This window comes from Pan troglodytes, chromosome 19 (genome assembly GCF_028858775.2).
Source record: "Pan troglodytes isolate AG18354 chromosome 19, NHGRI_mPanTro3-v2.0_pri, whole genome shotgun sequence".
Classification (NCBI taxonomy): domain Eukaryota; kingdom Metazoa; phylum Chordata; class Mammalia; order Primates; family Hominidae; genus Pan; species Pan troglodytes.
The window spans coordinates 38,493,646-38,513,859 of record NC_072417.2 but is presented as its reverse complement, the minus strand read 5'-3'; the positions used below and the strand labels follow the sequence as shown (position 1 = coordinate 38,513,859).

The following is a 20,214-nucleotide window of genomic DNA, read 5'->3' as shown; positions in this document are numbered from 1 at the left end:
AACACGCCCAGCTAATTTTTTTTTTTTTTTTTTTTTTTGAGACGGAGTCTTGCTCTGTCGCCCAGGCTGGAGTGCAGTGGCTCAGATCTCTGCTCACTGCAAGCTCCGCCTCCTGGGTTCATGCCATTCTCCTGCCTCAGCCTCCCGAGTAGCTGGGACTACAGGCACCCACCACCACGCCTGGCTAATTTTTTGTATTTTTTTAGTAGAGATGGGGTTTCATCGTGTTAGCCAGGATGGTCTTGATCTCCTGACCTCATGATCCACCCGCCTCAGCCTCCCAAAGTGCTGGGATTACAGGCGTGAGCCACCGTGCCCGGCCTAATTTTTGTATTTTTAGTAGAGAGGGGGTTTCACCATCTTGGCCAGGCTGGTCTCGAACTCCTGACTCCAGGTGATCCACCCACCTCAGCTTTAACTCCTTTTTGTTTTAATTTCCATTTTCAAATTCCCTAGTGTCCTCTCTTTCCCAAATCCATTTGCTGCTTTTCCTAATCTAGTCAGATCATAGATGTGGCACAAAACATATAAAAATTTATTAAAATGTGGAAACTCTTTGACTCTTAAGCCACTTCAAATATAATTTGGCTGGATAGTGTCAAAACGTAATATCCTTTTTGAATTTTCTTTTTTTGTAAAACTGTCATAGCTGACTTTTGATATCTACAGCAAATTCTATCTGCACATATAAGTATTCCACTGGGGGATTTATGTGACTGACTTCAGTCGCAAAGCACACACTCTTTTTGGAATCTCCCTTATGTTTATGACCCATCTCTGGGGCTCACACTACAGAAGACTCAATTTCTCTGTACAATTCCTTCTAAACACATCCAGCATCCTTGTTAACTCCAAAATGGCTACTGCTCTGGAAATCTTTCCTCCCAGATCAAATAGCAGGGAATGGTCTGGATTGTTGTTGTACTGTAATGAAATTAGACTGAAGTGAATATAGCTTAAAATATGCATTCTGAGCGATGTGGAACTGTTATTCATATTGCTGGCACAGTGGGAGTGAAGTGAAAATGTGATAATATATGGGGGATGCTCTGAAAATTGTGAAGAGCGACGCAAATGTGAAGTAGATATTTTCCCCCCAAATTGCCAAGAAGCGTTTCCTTTCTGAGGCCAGGACTTGGCGAATGCCAAGCACACGCGATTTGAGATGAGGACCATGGTAGTGATTCTTTGCTTTCTTGCCTCTCACTGCATCCTCTGCCAAGGCCAGAATAGTTAGGAGACGCCTGGCCAGCTGCTGGAAGCAAGTTGAGGACTCTGCTTAGAAAGATGACATCACCCCTCAGCCTCAGTTTTCTTTCCAGGATGACGTCTTCACAGAGTTGTGATGGAGGTGAAATGAGATTTTGTAGGGCAAAGTGCTTAAGCGCTGGGGTCATCATAGTAAGTGCTCAACAAATGGGAACTGTTGTTAGTCCTTTTTTTTTTTTTTTTTGAGATGAAATCTCTCTCTTGTCCCCCAGGCCAGAGTGCAATGGCACGATCTTGGCTCACTGCAACCTCTGCCTCCCGGGTTCAAGCGATTCTCCTGCCTCAGCCCCCCAAATAGCTGGGATTACAGGTGCCTGCCACCACGCACGGCTAATTTTTGTATTGTTTTTAGTTGAGATGGGGTTTCACCATGTTGGCCTGGCTGGTCTCGAACTCCTGACCTCAGGTGATCCACCCTCCTGGGCCTCCCAAAAGTACTGGGATTACAGGTGTAAGCCACCGCACCCAGCCAATTATTGCTCTTATTACCCTCCTCTCACTACTGACAGGGTAGGAAGGGGCCTGTCAGTCCCAGTCACTGACTCTGGGCCTCAGCTCAGGCCAGAGTTCCAAGGGCCCTTAAAAGGGCGGGAAACATTATTTCCGGGTTGCTCGGAGAGTAGACCGGTCCTAATGCCGCTGTAATCATTAAAAGGGCAACACAGATGGGCTGCCCATCGGCGGCTTGAAAACCCATTTCTTTTAAGGGGAGTGGCTTCTGGGAAGTGCGTAAAGAACCTCCAGGCAGGGGCGGGACCAGAGGGCCACGTGTGCCAAAGAAAAGTGGATATGCAAATATATATGAATATGCTAATGAGCTCTCGGTTTCCCAGTGAATGGTAGGGCACAAGCCTGGACTGGCAGAGCGGGCTAGGGAAGAAGAGGAAATGAGAGGACCTCGAGGTTCAACCGAGTGTCTGAATGGAAACTAACTCCCAACAGACCATGCACAACGTTTCTTCCGCAGCACCCGGATCTCGAAGCCCCACTGGCATCAACTGTCAGTCCCTCACTAGGGGGGATGAAGGGGGAGGGCGTGGGAGATTCTTTTGGCTGTGGTAAGGAGCTCTGAATTTAGAAGCCAGAAGGTTCTTGCCAGCAATACTACCTTGTTTCACAGATGGGGAAACTGAGGCCTGACAGGTTAAGCCCCTTCTCCAAGGTCGCAGTGCTAGACGCAGAAGAACTCAGTTTGGCAGGTTTTGTCTATTTTTGCTTTGTTTTCATTACTGCAGGGGGGCACCACTCTGGAGGTGAAAAGGCAGCAGCCTGAAAGGCGGCAGAGCTTGGTACATTACCGAACGTGTCGGACTGCCCACCAGGCTGGAGGTTTTAGAAAATATGTCCTAGGGGAAGATGGAAGGAGTCAGGGTGGCCACCAGTAGAAGCAGGCAAGGACAAATTATCATAGACTTGTCTGGAATGTGTTGCTATATAAAAGGTGACGAAGTGTTCCAGCTTCCCAGAGAACCGGTGCAGTGGAAATGAACAGGGAACAGAAGGGATTAGGGTTAGATTTAAGGCAGTACTTTCTCCCAGGGATGATAATGGGGCCCTTCATTCAGTGACCAAGGCAGGCTAGGGACTCATCCCCCTCCCACTTCCGAGGCCTTTGGGAATCCATCTCCCTCCAGTCCCACACGGCCTGCTTGGAGGTCAGGAATGAATTAGATGACTTTGAAAAGTCCCCACTATTCAGGTAGGCGACCCTTTCCCTGGATGGGCCTCCTGGGCTCTTTGCTGAGGGCAAGGACAGCAGCCGCTCTGGCTCCAGGGCCCTGGGGAAGAAACAGCAGTCATGGCATCTCTGGCAACACGCTCCCTGCCAAATTGATTCAAATTGGCTTGGATATGAACATATGATTAAAGGAGCGGCGCGATTCATTTATCAGGAGAGATTAAAGAGCGGCATCTGCGCAGCCTAGCTGGGGGACAATTAAGGAGCAAATCGCTAAGTGTCTGTGCCACCAGGCAAGGGGGTGGAGGATGGGGGAAGGACAACTGGGATAATCTGCCAAGGAGACACAAAGACAAAAGAAGACCATTTAGGGGTCACTGCCTGCCACTGTCTTTTCTGGGCACAGACTGGGCACCATGGGGAGTCCCACAGGGGCACTGGTTCCCGCCCATGCTTATTCAGGAGTCAGAGCAATCCCGGGGATCTGCAGTTATAGAGGAGGATCTAGCAGGCTGGCTTTGAGCCTGGCAAAGGGCCAGATTTGCCTTCTGCAACATCTTAGGGACCAGAGGTACCATGAGCGTACAGGTAAGGTCAACAGCAGAGCCTTCAAGGTACACCCAAAATAAAGATGGGCTTTGGTGGCCCTAAAGGCTCCTGGACTCCTCTGGGGCCAAGGGAATTGTCTCCTTCTCAACTGAAACTTGGAGAAGCACTGGTCATGTGACAATGCACAGCCAGCCTGTGGCATGTTCTACCACCACCTCTCTTTCCCTGCCCCAGGACCTTTACTTAAACTCTTCTTCTTCTCAATATGCCTTTCCCAGCAACTGTACCTGTGGAAGTGCTATTTTCAAGCCCTGGTCAAAATAGCAGCTCCTTTTAGAGGCTTTCCCAATCCTTCCCGCCAAAGAGAGCATCTCCCTCCATGGTATGTCCAAAGCAACCTCTTCATCCTTGTTAGGTCTTACGTAATTATTTCCACATGGGTCTGCTCCAGCCCTCGTCCGCAAAACCCTGGAGGATGGATACTATGATGTGTTCCTCTCTACCCACTGTAAGCTTATGCATACTAGCAGGTGCAGCATGTATTTTGTGTCTACCTTCCTCCACTTTATGAAGGAAGGGAACTTATCCATCGCCAGCACCCAGAATGGGGCCTAGGCACAGCAGGCAGTCATGAAATATTTCTCAACTGTTAAGCAAATGAATATGTTTTCTGACTTGAACAAAGCTTTTTACCCCAGGCCGGGTTATTGGAGGTTGATGTTGGAGTTTCCAGTTAGCCAGAGGCTTGACTCAGTATGAGTGAACAGATTTGGGAATTCATCTAAAGGTGGCAGGGAGTTTGTCACACTAGTTCCTAGTAGAAACAGAAAATGTACCACGCTATGTGAAAACAGGAATAAAAGATGAGAGTGACAGAACTGAACATAAGCTAGCAGCCTTTTTTTTTTTTTTTTTTTTTTTGTAAAAAAAAGTAACTTAGGCCAGGCACAGTGGCTCACGCCTATAATCCTAGCACTTTGGGAGGCGAGGCAGGCAGATAACTTGAGGTCAGAAGTTCGAGACCAGCCTGCTCAACATGGCGAAACCCCGTCTCTATTAAAAATACAATAATTAGCCAGGCGTGGTGGTACACGTCTGTTAAGTCCCAGCTACTTGGAGGGTTTAGGCAGGACAATCGCTTGAACCTCGGGAGGTAGAGGTTGCAGTGAGCTGAGATCATGCCACTGCATTCCAGCTTGGGCGACATAGCAAGACTCTGTCTCCAAAAGACAAAAAGTAACTTCCCTTTTACTATTGTCTCTATCCTCTTCTCTGTTCTATCGTGGGGCAATGGAGGGGGCAGTCTCTGTTCGAGACGGATCCACTTCACACTCTGTCCCATTCATTTTGGGGGAGACTTTTCTCCCTTCTTCCCTTTTGGACTCTTTCTGGATGGCTGACATTATCAGAGCCTCGGCACTTGGGCTGTTTGCTATCTTTTCCCACCCATCTGTCCAAACTACTTTATTCATTCAGGGATTATAACTGGCCACACTACAGAATGAGAAGGTAGAAGGTAGAAGAGGAGGAGGGGTGTCATTTGTTTCTTGCCTTTCTGCATGAGCTGCCTCTTAGCTGTCAATGAAGGAACAAAGCATGGAGTAGGGCATGAAGACAGGGACCGAGCAGGGCAGAGACAGCACTCCCAACCTATTCACATTGCCCTGTGGGCCCGAGCTAGTTCTGCCAAGTTTTGATCAAAAAGTCACCTTTGAAATGGCTAAAATTAAGCTTTTAAAAAATGTTCTAATGAGAAGGGCTTGAATCCAAAAAGAAAGAGAATGAAAGAGAGAGAGAGAGAGAGGGGAAGAGGGAGAGGGAGGGAGGGACGGAAGGAGGAAGAGAAGAGAATCTCTGTAATTGGTGAGATTTAACAATCAGAGGGACCTCAACATTCCCTTGTGGAGGCTAGGGAGGATGAGGCTTGGAGTCTCTGCCACCCTTGCTAACCTGAATCACAGTCCCTAGGCTCTTCACATAAAAGGTGGGGCTTGTGTCTTCCTTGGCCAATCCCCTCATTCCACTACCTCTGCCTGCCCCAAAATGAGCTGCCTAGGCTCTTTAAGTGGCACTGGTCTGACACTTTGGGGAGCAGGCCAGAGACCAGGGTGATGCCCTCGCGGTCCCCATCAGAATCCTGCCTCTGCCCACCACCCCCAGGACCAATCCGGACTTTGCCTGAGCCTGAAGGAACAGGCAGGAAAACTGGCGCAGCCAGGAGGAAAAGGGCCTTTATTTCCATACATCGGGTAAACAGGGGAGAGCACAGCCCAGTGAGTACAAACCAATTGCAGGAGAGAAGGGGGGCGGCAGATGGGAGCAGCACCAGGCACTGCACTTGGGCTCCCAAGTCTGGTGGAGTTCTCAGGGATAACCTTTTTAGGGTGGGGGCTGGGACCTCCAGACCACATGGTGTTGTGTCTGGGATAAGTGTGTGGGGGCAGGGAGGTTGGAAGAAGAATGACACGGGCTCAGGACACAGAGTGAGGACTCATGTCTAATGAGCACTGGCCAAAACTTCCATCTTCAGTTTTTCTGATCACAAGTCCTCAACCCCAAGCCTTCCCTCTCAAGTTGAGTTTATGGTCCAGACCACCTGGACAGAGCAGGAGGGAGGCAGTGCTTGGATCAGCCCTGAACTGCTGTAGTTGGAATGGGTTTATCTTAAATAGGTCATTGCACATAACACGCTGAGACAAAGAGGGTGGGGTGGGGGCTGGAGGTGCGGATGGTCCACACACACACTTGTCTGCGTAGGCTTGCTCAACCCAGCCCAGCAGCACCGGAGAGCCCCTCCGCACCTCATTCTTAAGAACCTGGACCCGGCTCTCCTCACCAGCGTCTCCAGCTGCACAGAGAAAGGACTGCTCTCTGAAGGGTGAAGATGGAGATGACATTCCTGAGTCGTTCTTGGGAGCCCCAGCTACCACTGCAGCCCCCTCCCACTCTCAGGGATGCAGCTGTGATGGAGAGGTTGGGTATTTAAATTAAAAAGTAGAAAGACAGCAGGCACCAAGAAGAGAGAGCCCCCACCCCACACGAGAGGGAAGGCACTGCTTCTCCTCCCCCAATCCTCCCCATGGACCCGCAACCTAGAGTGTCCCAGTAGGCAACCTGTCCACCGTTCCTGAGCAGGGAGCTGAGAGGGAGGTCAACGTGCTGGCTCCATGCAGTGCCAGGCCACCTGCCACTGCCCACGGTGACCCAGGGTAGAAGCCAAGAGTCTGGCATTTTGAGACAGAGGAGCAAAAAGTTCTCTTCAGAAACTCCTCTTTCCCCCACCTCTTCCACGTGGAGACATCAGACACCCATAGCCTGGAAAGTCCCCCTGACAGAAGGTCAGGGTGTTTCCCATGCAGATCAGCAGTCGGGTGGGGGAGACTGGTGCCCCACCACTTCCTGGGAGAGGCGCCCAGGCAGCCACAGGCCCTGGGGTGAGAGGGCTGCCAACCACTCCCCTGGGCTATGCGTTAGTCTCCGTCAGCTTGGCCTCTGTGTCGCTGTCACTCAGATAGCTGTGGGAGTATCGGGGTCTGGAGGTGTTGTCGAGAGGGTCGTGCTCATCATCTGACCGATCAGGGGCAAGGGACTTCCAGTAGCTGGTGGGGCTGCAGGGACCGAGGAATAAGGTTAGGGACAAATGACACTCCTACCATTAAGCACCCACGCCTTTGGTTCTGGAGGCCCACAAAGCTGCGTCAGAGCACTCCCCAAAAGCCAAACATTGTTAAGTAAAAACCTTCCTTGGCTTACTTAGAAGATACTCAAAGTGCTAAGAGGAAGGAGACTCTGGAAGCTTTTAAAGCTCCGAGGAAAGGGATGCTGAGAGCAGTGAGTCTCGGACTCAAGCGTGCATAAGAATCTGATGCAGGTTCCTGGGCCCTTCCTCTTAGAAACCTTGAATCGCTGGCTTTTGGGTACAACCCAGCAATTCTGCATTTTCAGTCCTTCCCCAGAAGGCTCTGAAGCAGGCAGTCCGTGAACCACATTGGCTTGGAGACTGGAGGTCTGGTGAGCACAACTTGTCTAGGGTAGGGGCTCTCTTAGGCGAGTGATTCCTAAAAAGATTCCTTCTGAGGAGGAGGCGCTTTCCCTGTCAAATACTCCCAGATCTGAACCCTTTCCCCTAATGATGGCTCCCTGAGGCCTGTGAGAATTTTCACCTTTGACCATGCCATCATCTACTAACAAGAAATGGAGGCTCAGGAAGGAGAGGCTGGGAAGACCTGTTTTAGGATGGCCCAAGGGGAAAAGCCCCTTTCTTGGTACAATAACATAACTCAGAGTCTTCATCAGGCCTCTGGCTCTGGAGGCCTCCAGCTATCCCAGATGTGAAGAGGCCTCTTCCCCCCGGATGGAGCAGGATCACAGCACTGAACAGGGAAGAGGGGACCTCATCTCACAGCTCCATTCACCTTCTCTTTTCTTTCTCCCAAAGCCTTGGGGCCACCTTTCCCGTACTCCTCCTGCCTCCACTGCCTCCGTCAGTTCAAGTGCACTCTCGTTTCAACACCACTGGAGAAAACACAGCCCAGTGTGGCTCCTCTCCTACTGATGCCCCACACTCGGCGTGGTCCCTGGAGCTGCAGCCCTGCCTCCAGATCCTAGAGTTCCAACTTGGGCAAGCAGGAGTTCCATGTTCCCTGCTGCCTATAATTCTGACTTAAGCTGAAAAGGGACCTTTGTTTACTAGCCCTTTTAAAGTTCTATCCCCAAACCAAAATAGGAGGAGTCAACGTTCTGCAGCAAGAACCACCTTAGCTTTTCCCAAGGTGGCAGTGAGAGATGCAGAGGGCAAGATTTGGTCACTGAGTACTCCTATGTGTAAGACACGGCCTAGGCATGTGAGATAGGCTGTCTTACTCTTCACAATAACCCTATCAAATATTACGAGGAAGCCAGTCCAAAGAGATGAAAGGATCTTCCCCAAGGCCACACAGCCAGTATGTAAACTTGAATCTGGGACTCTTAGACCTCAAAGACTTTGGACGACTTCACCCCGCCACTCGATTGGTTGACCTGAGATAAAAAAAAAAAAAAAAAAAGACCAAACCTGAATTCTCCTGCTGGCTTGGGCAAGTGCCCAGGGGTTATGTAAAGAAAGGTCGGTCTCTATCCCTGGGGGAAAGGAAAAGGCTGATAGAATACATGTTCAATTATGCAAAATGGTTCAGGAATGGGGCAGTCTGGTTAATAGTTATCGTATTTCTCATGAATGAATTACCATTTTTAAAGGAATCAGGATAGCACAAAACACATTTAACACAAACTAGACTGAACATAAATGAGTCTTACTTTGATAGGCCAAAGGCACTTAGGGACTCTGGGGGGGTTTCTAGGACAAAATTATAAAGCTCACTGATGACTATGCAACATAGAAAAAAATTGGGGTTATTTTAGCTTTGGGGTTGTTTGAATTCTAAATTAGTGGGAGCCTGGTTTGGTTCTCATTCTTTACATAGAATTTCTGGGCACTCAGGGCTAGGGTCTGCCGTTAGGCTAAGGAGTGCCTGGCTTCGTGGAAAGACAGTGGGGTTACTTTGTGAGCAGAGGGGGGCGAGGCAGATGCCAGGGCTGGAATCCAGATGCAAATGAGGTGCTGCTGGCGAGCTCCAAGGCACTGTAAATTGCTGAATCAGGGCCCCTCTGGTCCTTTCCATTGCCTCACCTCTTTTTAAGGTGGGGGCTCCAGTCCCCAAGCCCACATTCCTGTACCTGCTAGGCAGACACCTGGATAAATGACAGCCGTGTTTCCATACTGTTTCATCAAGACGCTGGGCAGTAGCAGGAGCTGCCGGGGAGGTGGTAAACTCCATGTCTCTCTCTGCCTTGGGCTGCGGACCCACGAGATTGCCCTTGCCCGTAGCTTGGGTGATCTTTAGCCATTCTTAGTGGCTTCCACTGCTCCAGCCATCAGGGAGTCAACAGCAGGCCGCTGCCCTCCTCTCCAGGGCAAGAGTCAGAGCTGGCAATTTGAACATTTTAACCAAATTGTTTAAAAAAGCCTTCCTCCTCACAAGCCAGTGTCTCCTGCTCAGCACTGTCACAAACAATTTGGTACATAAGCTAATTCCTGCCAGGCAAGCCCAGGGCGGCAGCTCCCCTCCCCCTTGACTTTGCTATGGAAGCTGCGTTCCTGTTGCAAATTCTTGCTGGTCCTCATCACCAGATGGGAAGCTAAGTGACTGCTCCATCCCATGCCCCCACCCCAAAGCCAGTTGATGCTGAGCACCACTGAGGTCCTCCCTCCCCTGGCCTTCTCCTTCTGGCTCCGTGTTGGTTGGCTAGGTTCTGGCTTGATGCCACTCTACCAACAGTGAATCCAATCCTCCTTGGAGCGGGTGGTATATATGGCGTCAGGACTACTCCAGCTTTCCTGGTGGAAAAGAGGAACTGCGCTGGTGGCTGGTGGAAGAAACAGGCTTTTGGTCTTTTTGTTATTGCTGGTTGTGGGGTCAAGGGTGATGGTGGGCTGAGGGCTTTGGGGTCTGAAATCTGCCAGGTGCCAGTCAGTGTGGGATGGCCCAGCTTTAGGCCCATGTCCATCTGGGGGTAGAGGCGCAGTGTGCAACAAGGCCTGGCCCTCTTTGCTTTCCAAACCCCTCTCCCAGGTCCATCAGCTGACTTCCTGCCCTAGGGGTGTGGGGCACTTAGCAGGGCTGCTAAGAGGAAGGCTGAGATGCCTGATCAAATATTGACTCATATATATATATATGTTTTTTGAGATGGAGTCTCGCTCTGTGGCCCAGGCTGGAGTGCAGTGGTGCGATCTCGGTTCATTGCAACCTCCGAGCCTCCCGGGTTCAAGCGATTCTCCTGCCTCTGCCTCCCACGTAGCTGGGACTATAGGCATGCGCCACCACGCCCAGCTAATGTTTGTACTTTTAGTAGAGACGGGGTTTCACCATCTTGGCCAGGCTGGTCTCAACTCCTAACCTCAGGTGATCTGTCTGCCTCAGCCTCCCAAAGTGCTGGGATTACAGGTGTGAATAACTATGCTCGGCTGACTCTTGTCTTACTATGGAGCCAACACTGGTTCCTTGGTACAACAGAGATGCTTCCTGTTCCTCCCAGAGCACCCAGTAACCATCTGCTGCATGGGGGAAGTGACAGAGCAGGGCTGAGCCATTCCACTTGCTCCATTCCTTAAAAGGTCTTACATCAGTCCATTTGGTATAATCCATTCAAAGTCAGCCTAGGTGTCCAGCCGCTCCACAGCACAAGCATGCGACAGGTGTGTTAGTTCATGCATCTGGGAGACAAATGTCTGTGCCCCAGGGGCTGCACTCGGGGGACATACCTTCTGGGAAGCAGCAAGCTTGCCCTGGGAGGGCAGCATGCCAAAAACAGCTTCACATAAGCAGGGTGATCTAAAATGTCACCACCCACCAGGGAAACTGGCAACAATGGGATTCCAATGAGTCAGGCTCTGCCCTTCTTCCATGGTGGGGGTGTGGGCATAAAGGGCCTAACTGCTAGATCTCCCTCCCCACAGGGAGAAGAGCTGGGGGAGGCAGGAGAGCCAGGGGGAGGCTGTCACTCAGCAGTTGCTAATTTCTATTCATTAGAACTTTACAAGATGAGTAGAACCAAGGTGACGCCCATGTGTGGGCCTTTGGTGGGAGGGCTGGGGAGGGAGTCAGGCATCTCCTGGGTCTGCTGTAGGGTGTGGTGCTGTGTGGGCTGTAGCCCTGGGAGCCTTGTACTCCTAGGCTTGAGATCTATGCCAGAGAGGAAGGTAGCTTTGTGGGGGCAGGGTAGGGGAGGGAGAGCTAAGCAAAAGGCCCAATAATAGCTTAGGGCCACTGATGTGCACCAACCACAGCTGGGGTATCAGCTTGGGACCTTTCCTGGCCCCAGCCTGTTGGCGCCATGAATGAAAGCTCCTGAATGGGTGCTGCTGGGCACACACAGTAAACATGTTGCCCATGTGCTCTGCACTGGCTGCCTGGAGGAGTGGGTAAGGGCAAGAGTGCTGGAGTTGGGCAGACCCCATTCAGACCCTGGCAACAACCCTTCCCAGCTGTGCGTGACCACATGGCAAGTGACTTAACCTCTCCAAGCCTCAGCTTCATCTTCTATGAAACAGAGCTAATCAGACTTTGTTACGGAGTTACTGTGAGGGATAGTGACTAAAGTGTGGAAGGTATGAAGGACAGTCCCTGGTTCAGGGTCAGGACTTGTAAGTGGGAGCTATGACATCACCAGCGAGTTCGGCTGACAGGGCTCAGGGCTCAGGATGACTGACCAGCTTGGCTGGCCCCTGCTCATCAAGGCAGCCAGGAGGCTCTCCGAGGCCAGGCATGCCCGAGAGGAGTGCGGGTGGGCCCTAAGGTGGCGGCCTGAGGGGCAGGGAGGACGTTAGTTCACACAGGGTGGGACACGCCATGCTGAACCCAGGCCAGGTGCCACCTACTGCGCTAGTCGCTCTCGGGCCGGTACAGGTACCGCATCATCAGGCTGTCCACCTCTTTCTTGCGCTTCTTTTCCTCCTTCCTTGACGGCCGGTGCGTCTGCCCAGTTTCTTCACTTTCTGCAGCTGGGCCCTTCTTCACACTGGAGCGGCTGTGGCTGGAGACGGTCGAGCCGCTGGATGACGACGAGGAGGACTCAGACTCCGTCTCCGTTCTCTTTCTTCTCGACTTGGACTTCTTGCTCTTCCGAGAGCGCCCCTTCTTCCGCCTCTTGTGCTCTGAGGAAGCTTCGGAGCCGGAGCTGGAGCTGGAGCTGGAGCTGCTCCTTCTGCTCCTTCGCCGGCTCCGGCTCTTCCGGCCGCTGCGGGACCGGGACACATCAGCAGCAGAGGCGGAGCGGCGGATGCTGGCAGCTCGCTCCGGGGGGTCCAGTTGGGCGCTCCGGGCACTTTGGATGCTCTTCCTGTCATCCTCCTCGGAGTCGGGCTCCAGGCTGCTCCGCTGGAATGGAACAGGCTTGTAGCTCAAGACCTCGTTGATGGCAGCCTCCAGGTCTGGGTCCAGGTAGGAGTGACGGCTGACGGAGCGGACGCTGGAGCTGGGAGGCTCATCCACTGCCGAGGCAGAGCTGCGTGGCCGGGGTGGCACCGACAGACTGCGGGCCAGCGACGGGTGGCTGTACTGCGAGCAGGCCTCGCTCAGGGCCATACTGGCTCCATCATCCCACTCCTCTAGGCAGCTCCGGCCCAGGGACAGGCGAGAATCAGGGCTCTCCCGGCCTAGGCCAGAGGCCCGGCTCAGGGAAGGGCTGAGTGTCCTGGAGAGGCTGTCGAGCCGGGAGGTGCTGCGGCGGGAACCGGGCGAGCCCGACAGCGAGAAACTCAGGGAAGAGCCAGCCCTGTCCTCGCCAGAGCCCCGCCGCGTGGCCGAGGAGGCCCGGCTGACCGGTGCAGAGACGGTGGAGGCCCGGCTGAAGTCGGAGCCCCACCGCTTCTGCGGCCCCCGGCCAGCGCGCCCCCCGGTCCCCGAGCGGACGGAGCCGCACTCCTCCGGCTCCTCGGACTTCCTGCCTGGGCATGGCTCCTCCCTGGGGCCCACATGGGCCTTCCTAGGGGGCCTCTCGGGGGAGGCCGCCCGCTCACTCAGGGAGGTGAAGAGCGAATCCGCGTCCCCGGTGCCCCCGATGGAGTCCTTTAGGGTGAGCCGCTTCCGATAGCTCAGGGAGCTCACCACCGAGGACGGCCTCTCCTCCACCCCCGGGGCCTCCTTAGAGAGGCTGTTGAGGGCCGTTCCGAGGGAGGATGCGAGAACCAGACGTGGATGAGGGCAGCAGGGAGAGAGGGAGGTTGAGAGAGAGAGAGGAACAAGTATTAAACTCAGAGAATAAAGACACAGGGGGAGGGAGGCGAAAGGAGGAGAAAACGGCAGCAGCCCTGGCAAAGTGGTGGTGAGAGCATCGGAGGAAATGAAGCAAAATAATTTGCGTCAGTGAAAATAGCTTCATGGAGAATGTCATGTAAATTAGACTATTGTTCTATTTCATCACTTTTCCCCCTCTAAACGTTTAGTTCAATTTATTTCATTGTCAACTACCTGGAGCCTCGTGCCATGCCGTGGTGAACCACGGCAGTGGGGCGGGGAAGCCGGCATTATCTGCAATAACAAAATGTTGTTTGGCCGAATAAATTAAACCAATTAGAGGGGGCTGCTGGGTGCTTCTGGTGAGGGGCCAGGCTTGGGGAAGGGGCCTTGGGGGAGCTGGAGAAGGGAGGGAGAGATGTTACTTTTTCTACCCAGTCTACCTGCTGTCTCTGGGAGAGGATGAGGAAGGGTGTGTCCTGGAGGATCAGGATGGGCTTGATCAGGGGGTTGGGATTCTATGTTGTGGGGGGAGCAGGGATATGGCTTTGTGGGGGGTGAGGGGGGAGCGAGGGCTCTTCTTTCTCCCTGCTGCCACACTGGCCAGTAGGAAAGAGATGGGCAAGGGGAAGCTCTGGATTCCAGGGGTAGCTGTCTGTATGATCAGAGGACTATGACTGGCTAGAAAACAGGGGAGTACATTCCCCCAGTGGATGGGTATTAGGAGGAAAGAAGTGGGGGCAGTGAAGAGATTAGAGGAAGGAGAGAATGGGCAGAAAAAGACAGAAATGTGCCTGTAACTGGGTCAAGAATCAGTGGAACTGGTGCCTCTTCTGCTGCTATTCACGGTAAGACGTCAGAGATCCAGAGCTGGCCAGGGCTGTGGGATTAAGAGTCCCCTGTGCCCCATCCCAGTTTTGATTCCAAGGGTCTGAACTATCAGGAAGCTTGATCAACATTTGTTGAATGAATAAGTGGAGGTGACATTTAACTTACATCAAACCAAAGCCTGGAGCCTAATGGGAAAACATTCCCTGGAAAAAATAAGGGCGATGCAGCCCTGGCTAAGAAGAAACTTCCTGTGCCCATGCACATGCCAGGAGCATGCCCGGGCCGCAGTCACAAATGCCAGACAAGAGACACAGGCCTGCCCTCATGGGATCCAGGCGCTACTTGTCCATTCCTTGTGGCACAAGGTGGCTTTTCCTCCCAGCTCAAGGCCATATGCTCACCTGGAACTCTTTAAGCTGCCATCATCAGAAGCTGCCTTGGAAGGTCCCCTGTTTTTTGACAACCAGGACTTGACCCCGTCAACACGGTCCTCCAGCTCCGAGTCCACATCAGAGTCTCCCTCACTGTAGGGATGAGGAGCAGAAAGGTAGGCAAGGCATAGGCACCTGCTGCCCACGAGGGGAGCAGATGGGGGTGCAGGGGGTGTCTTGGGCAGGGGGGATGTGGGCAGCATGCACGTCGGTGAGTCGGGGGGGCGGGAATGAGAGAGGTTAGACAGAGCACACCACTCACAAGGAGCCTGTCCCCACTCAGCAGCCACACTGTGTGACAACCACCAAGAAGACCCTCAGGAGCATGGAGGCAGCTCCCAAGCCAGTTATCTGTGACAGGCCACTGACCAATCGAGGGAGAATGACTTAAAGACCATCCACTCATCAATTTCAGCTAAATGGCTCTGAGCTAAAAAGAGGAGCCCTGGGTTCTTCAGTGACTCCTTGAGGCCTACTCTGCTGTTTCTTGTCTGCCATTCCTCAGATTGTGGCTATAGCTGCTGTCAATTTCCATGCCTTTGTTACAAGAGCTGGGCTGCCAGCCACAGGGCAGAAGAGAAGGGCTTCGTAGGATTTGGAGTTAGCTTGAACCTGAAGGTCTCCTTAGTGGATGGCAGCACCAACCTGGGCTCTAGGTTAAGGAGGCCCAGGCCACATCCCAGATCCACCCTGTGGCTTCTCTGGCTCTTAATAAACAGAGAAAGGAAAAGGGGCGGGGGGGCGGGGGGCATCGGCATTTCCAGAGGGACTAGCAACAGTTTCAGTATCTAAATTGTCCCTGGAGACCCAGCTGGGCTCAGAAAGTCCCACACCAGAGCCCTGTCGCTCAAGGTCTCCTCTTCCGTCCTCAGGTAGCCCCCAGCCCTTGCTCACAGTGCTTCAGCCGGCAGAGCTGACCTTAGCACTTGCAAGAAAGCCCAAAGGAGTCCAATTCTGAGGCTGGAGTCATGGCCACCCCCTCATGAAGCAGCTGGGCTTGGAGATAGCTTCTGAGTAAGATTGCTTCTAAAATTCTGCAGAATGTCTGCTCACCAAGTTGCCCTGCTATGGATAGGCTAGGGTTTCTCCTCGATATAAATTTCCTTTCCTCTGTGTCAAGAGGAATGGCTCCATTCCTGAATTATGTTCTTAAATAAACAGCCACACAGACATGTGTGCGTGTATGTGCACACGCGCGCGCACACACACACACACACACACACACACGAAACCAGCAGACTGTTCTGGGGACCATGCGAGAGCCCAACTCATAGAGAGGGGAATAAAGAGGCATGTTTTATGGGCTTCCATCAAATACAGAATTATAACAAAGACGAGGCTGGCTGATGCCCCGGGTAAACAGGAGTTTAGCAGACAACCTCGAAACTGCTAATGCAAGCCCTGTGCCCGTCCGAGCCTGGCAGATTTACTGTGGTGCATGGGCCCCATGGAACACCAATACCACCTGATTTATACACCTGTGCAAAAAACCTCCCTCTCTAGCTTCAGAGCCTGTAATTTATCACCACCGTTCATAACCATATTGATTGCCTTTAGAAAGGAGGTGCTGTATGCATCGCAAAATCTATGTCTACATGTTAAAAGCGTTTCCGTATAAATCTCCCTTAATACCGTGCTGTTTACTGCTTTCATTAAGGTTATGGCAATAACAACTGTATCTCTAAGTAAATCGAAACATTATTTCTCTGCCTGCCTTAGTGCGCTGGGCTCAATAACTTGGAGCTGGGGCCCAGAGCTGCTGAGGAAGGAGCCACACCACCTCTCTGCCATCAGTCGGAACCTGGTTAGAGCTGCACGTCCCCATGCGTCTATGTGAGCACACACCAGTGTGTGTGAGTGTGTGTGCATGCGTGGTGTACCTGTGTGTGTGTGTGCCTGGCAGTGGTTTAGAATATGATCTTAAATGCGCATTTTATCAGCCCTTGAAGCTCTTGCCACACAAGGATGGCAGGGTTGAAACACACAGGGGCCCAGTTGTGGGCCCAGAATATGAATTTTCCTCCTTACATTCAGAACAGTGGATGGGTTGCAAAGCTGGCCTGCCTGCCCTCGCCTTCCCTTTAGTTGCAAGCATCTAGAAGATGTTCTTTTCCTTAAATAATCAGGCCCGTAAACAAACTCCAGGGGCAGGCAGGCTCAGGGGGCAGTTGAAATTTTAAATGGTTGGAATTAAACCTCACGTCAAATACAATTTATGTCCGGGCTCATGTGCTATTAGTTAACGGGGAGCCGAATCGCGGGGGAACAAACAAACGGAGACAGAACGGCGGGGGATATTAATTGTGTGTGACAACCAGGCTCCAGCGGCCCTCTATCACTGTTACACACTATTACATTTATCATTAGCTCTCACTGAGTCCTGTGCGCTGCCACCAGCCCATCCTGGCCAGGGGAGGGGGTCCATCAGGCGAGAGAGAGTGGGGGAAGAAACCCAATGCCATGCTAAAAAAAAACGACCTCTAAAAAACAACCCTGTCGAACTTGATGGAGGATCAGCCCGCTCTGCCTGAAGGCCTGCGCATCTGCATCCGCTGTCCAGCTCCCACCCAGAAAGCGGGAAAAGAGAGGGCTGGATTTCCTGGGCTTCCTGCCACCTGACAGTACCAGCACAAGCGCCCGCTGGGGCCTCCCTTTGCCCACGGTACCGCAGGGAGTAAAGTAAACACATCTGGCTGTGTTCCCTTCCCTCGCCACGGCGAGCAGCCCATGATTAGCTGCCTGAATGCTTTCTCCAAACAAGAAACTGGGAGATGCCCCTCACCTTCTACCCTTGTCTGCCAAGAGAAGGTGGTGGACCTTTAAAGATGAAACACGCCCGCTTCTTTCAGGCAGCTCAGGCTCCCAAGGAGCCCAAGGATGTGGACAGATCCAGCCCAAACAGACTTTTCCCCCCAGAGAAATAGGCCAGGGAGGTGGCCACACTTGGTTTTTGAGGGAGGAACGTGCTGGAGCTCAGGAAGGTAAACTTCTCAAATAGGCTGCGCTTTCCTTTCGGCAGGAGCCCCCCCATCCTGCCCGCCCACCAAGGGTGCACGGGCCAGCCCCAGCCTTCTGGGGAGCACACCTCATTGCCCGCTCCCTGCCTCCCCCGAGGATAGAGTCAGCATGTTAGCGTTAGAGACCAGTGAGGCAGGAGTGTGGGGAGGCTGTATCCACATGCTGCGTGCAGCGGCCCCAGGGTGGGAGCCAGTGTTAGGGGTGGTTAGACACCCGCGAGGACAGGCAGAGAGCACATGCGCTCCAGTCCTCACAGTTTATTCTTTCTTTTCTGATACTTTGTCACCATGTCCTGCAAACTGGAAATAGAAGGAAAATGGTGGGCAAGGGGTCCAGAGGAAACAGATGAAATCAATGGGCAACCCAAGGTGGACCCCTTAGCTGAAGACCTCTCTTCCCTCAGCAAGAGCCAGCTCTGGCTGGTTGAGACCAGGTAGGGGGATGCGTGATGGCACTGTCCTCAAAATCTGATGCGGGCTGCCCCTGGCACCTCTCCCCTGCCCCAAAGCAGCAGGGTCCCTGCGCTGCCCCAGACCTGCCTGCAGGATGGGCCCCAGCCCTAAGGTGGGAAGGGGGCAGGTCTAGGGTCCACCTAGGGCAGCCCTGGGAGCTTCTCCACGGCCTGGTGCCACCCCGCACTGCCGGCCTTCCTTCCTCGTGACTGTCTCAACCTAAGACTACAAATCTCTTTCTCTCCAAACCATTCCCTGGGTGGGTTTTATGAGAAAATCTCTGGCATAGTAACAAGGCACCACAGCCTTTAAATCTCTGCTCTCCCCAGAGTGGGGCAGGCGCCATCGGAAATGCAGCTAAACGGGAGAATAACTCATCTTGAGCGGGCAGAGCTGGAGGGCCTGGTCCTGGAGAGGGGAGACTGGCTGGGTGGCCTCGATCAGGGTGCACCTGTCTCACCGTCTGCCCCTGCAGGACAGGCTGTGCTGGGATCTGGCAGTAAAGGGAGGGTGGGTTGGCGGCTTGCTCATGGGGAGGCAGAGGTTGCAACTGTTCTACCCAGTGGTCTGGTTCCAGAGGCGGTCAAGAGGGCCTCCGTGCTAGCTGCAGATGCCCCAGAGGCCACTTCTCACCTGTTGATGAGGTCCTCATTTTCATCACTCTCCATCTCATCCTCGATGGCAGCCTGCAGGTCCCCGATGCGCTTGAATGCCAGCTTTAGGTCAGCCTGCAGGCTCTGGTTAGCAGCCTCCAGGCTTTCTAGATCCATCTCCTAGGAGGAAGGGGGCAGCCCAGTTTGCAGGAGGGCTAGCTTCTCCCCTAGATGGCCAGAAGAAGCCTGCTTCAAGTACTTTCCGGTCATGGGGGTACTACCCGAGGGCTGACACAGGCTGCCAGAGCCTTTTCCGCTCTGTTGCTGCTGGGCTGTGGGGTCCAAGCCTCACCTGAGGGAGTCTCCAGTGCCGCTGGCTTCCTGGCCTGCCCTCTTGATATGCTCCTCCTCCCTCCCATTCTCTGACTCATGTGCAGTTTCTTTGCACCCTATGCCCAACCAGGCCAGAGTGAGGCATACACTCAGCAGCTAGTCAGGGGGCTGCCATGTGGGCCCCGTGGGGGACAGGGGGCATTACCAGTTCGTGCTTCTTGCGGCTCGCCTCGGCCTCCTTCCTGGCAAGCTCGCCCATCTCCTCCTTGGTGTCCCGGAGCTGCCTCTGTAGCCGCTTGTTCTGTTCCTTCTCCCGGTTCTCGGCTGCAATGCGCTGATCCCGCTCCTCAGTCAGCTTCTCCATGTTTTCCTTGAGACGGCTAGCCAGGCTCTGGATAGGTAGGTGGGGAAGAAAGACACAGCAGGTAGGCCCATCAGCCAGGCAGAGGGAGGGTGTGGCAGAGCTCTGGGTCAGGAGGCCTGGGGTCGAGCTCTGGCTCCACCGTTCATTGGCTACATGGGCAAGCAACCCCGAAGCTTCCCTTACTTTTCTGTAAAATGTGGGGAGAATAACACCTAACCCCCAGGGGTCTTCTAAGGATGAATAAGGTAATGAATGTGAATGCACTCTGAAAGATGAAAGGTGCTATTATCGTTATTACTACACCAAGACTGAGGGAGTGTTCTGGGTACAGCCTGGTGGGCCTGTCGGTATTGACACTGCATGTAGAGTCCCCTCAGGTCAGCAGGGCTTCCCGCAGGGACTCTGAACCCAGAAGCCCCAAAAGCTAGATCCTGTGCTCAGAGGTAAATGGCTTTGCTGGAGTTCTGAATTAGGAGAGACTAAACAATCATCAGATTCCAAGCAGAGAGCATCTCTCTAAGCCTAATGAATCTCCTGCCAGGCAGTGGGATGCTGAGCAAAAAATGACCTGGAGAGAGGGGCTGAATGTGAGGGAAGAACCCCGCATCTGCTTGTAATCCTGGTTCTAACTCGGACTGGTCCCCCAGCCTCTATATCCCTAAAATAACAGAGCCAGGCTGCAGGATTGGGCTGTTTGTGTTTAACATCCTATGAGTCTAAACCACAAAACTCTCTGAGCAGAAGGGAACCTGAGGGGTAGAGGTGCGGGAAGGGACTAGGCCCAAGAGAAAAGGAGACAAGTCCTGTGGGCCTGTCCTGTGTCCACCAGACCAATGGCCTCTTCTGTCCCTTGATAGCTTTGTGACCTTAGGCAACCCACTTAACCCTTCCTGTATGTAAAATGGGGATCAAAATATTATCAG

At 53.0% G+C, this 20,214-nt stretch overlaps 1 protein-coding gene across 38 annotated transcripts in view; it reads right to left on the bottom strand.

Moving 5' to 3' along the window:
• Positions 1-5,711: 5,711 nt before the first annotated feature.
• The window catches only part of MYO18A (myosin XVIIIA), a 136,038-nt gene continuing 121,535 nt past the window's right edge, over positions 5,712-20,214 (bottom strand). For 28 of the 38 annotated variants that reach the window (XM_063798795.1, XM_063798794.1, XM_063798793.1 and 25 more), the window contains 6 exons: positions 19,133-19,318; positions 18,635-18,774; positions 17,804-17,848; positions 14,502-14,624; positions 11,913-13,186; positions 5,712-7,104 (listed from right to left, as the gene is read on the bottom strand). In XM_063798795.1, the coding sequence (XP_063654865.1) occupies positions 11,917-13,186; positions 14,502-14,624; positions 17,804-17,848; positions 18,635-18,774; positions 19,133-19,318 (1,764 nt within the window). In that variant the 3' untranslated portion in view covers positions 5,712-7,104; positions 11,913-11,916. Of the gene's footprint in view, positions 7,105-7,660; positions 8,516-9,211; positions 9,462-11,912; positions 13,187-14,501; positions 14,625-17,803; positions 17,849-18,634; positions 18,775-19,132; positions 19,319-20,214 lie in introns of those variants that run through there. The other 10 variants (XM_063798809.1, XM_063798818.1, XM_063798819.1 and 7 more) reach the window with 6 other exon arrangements.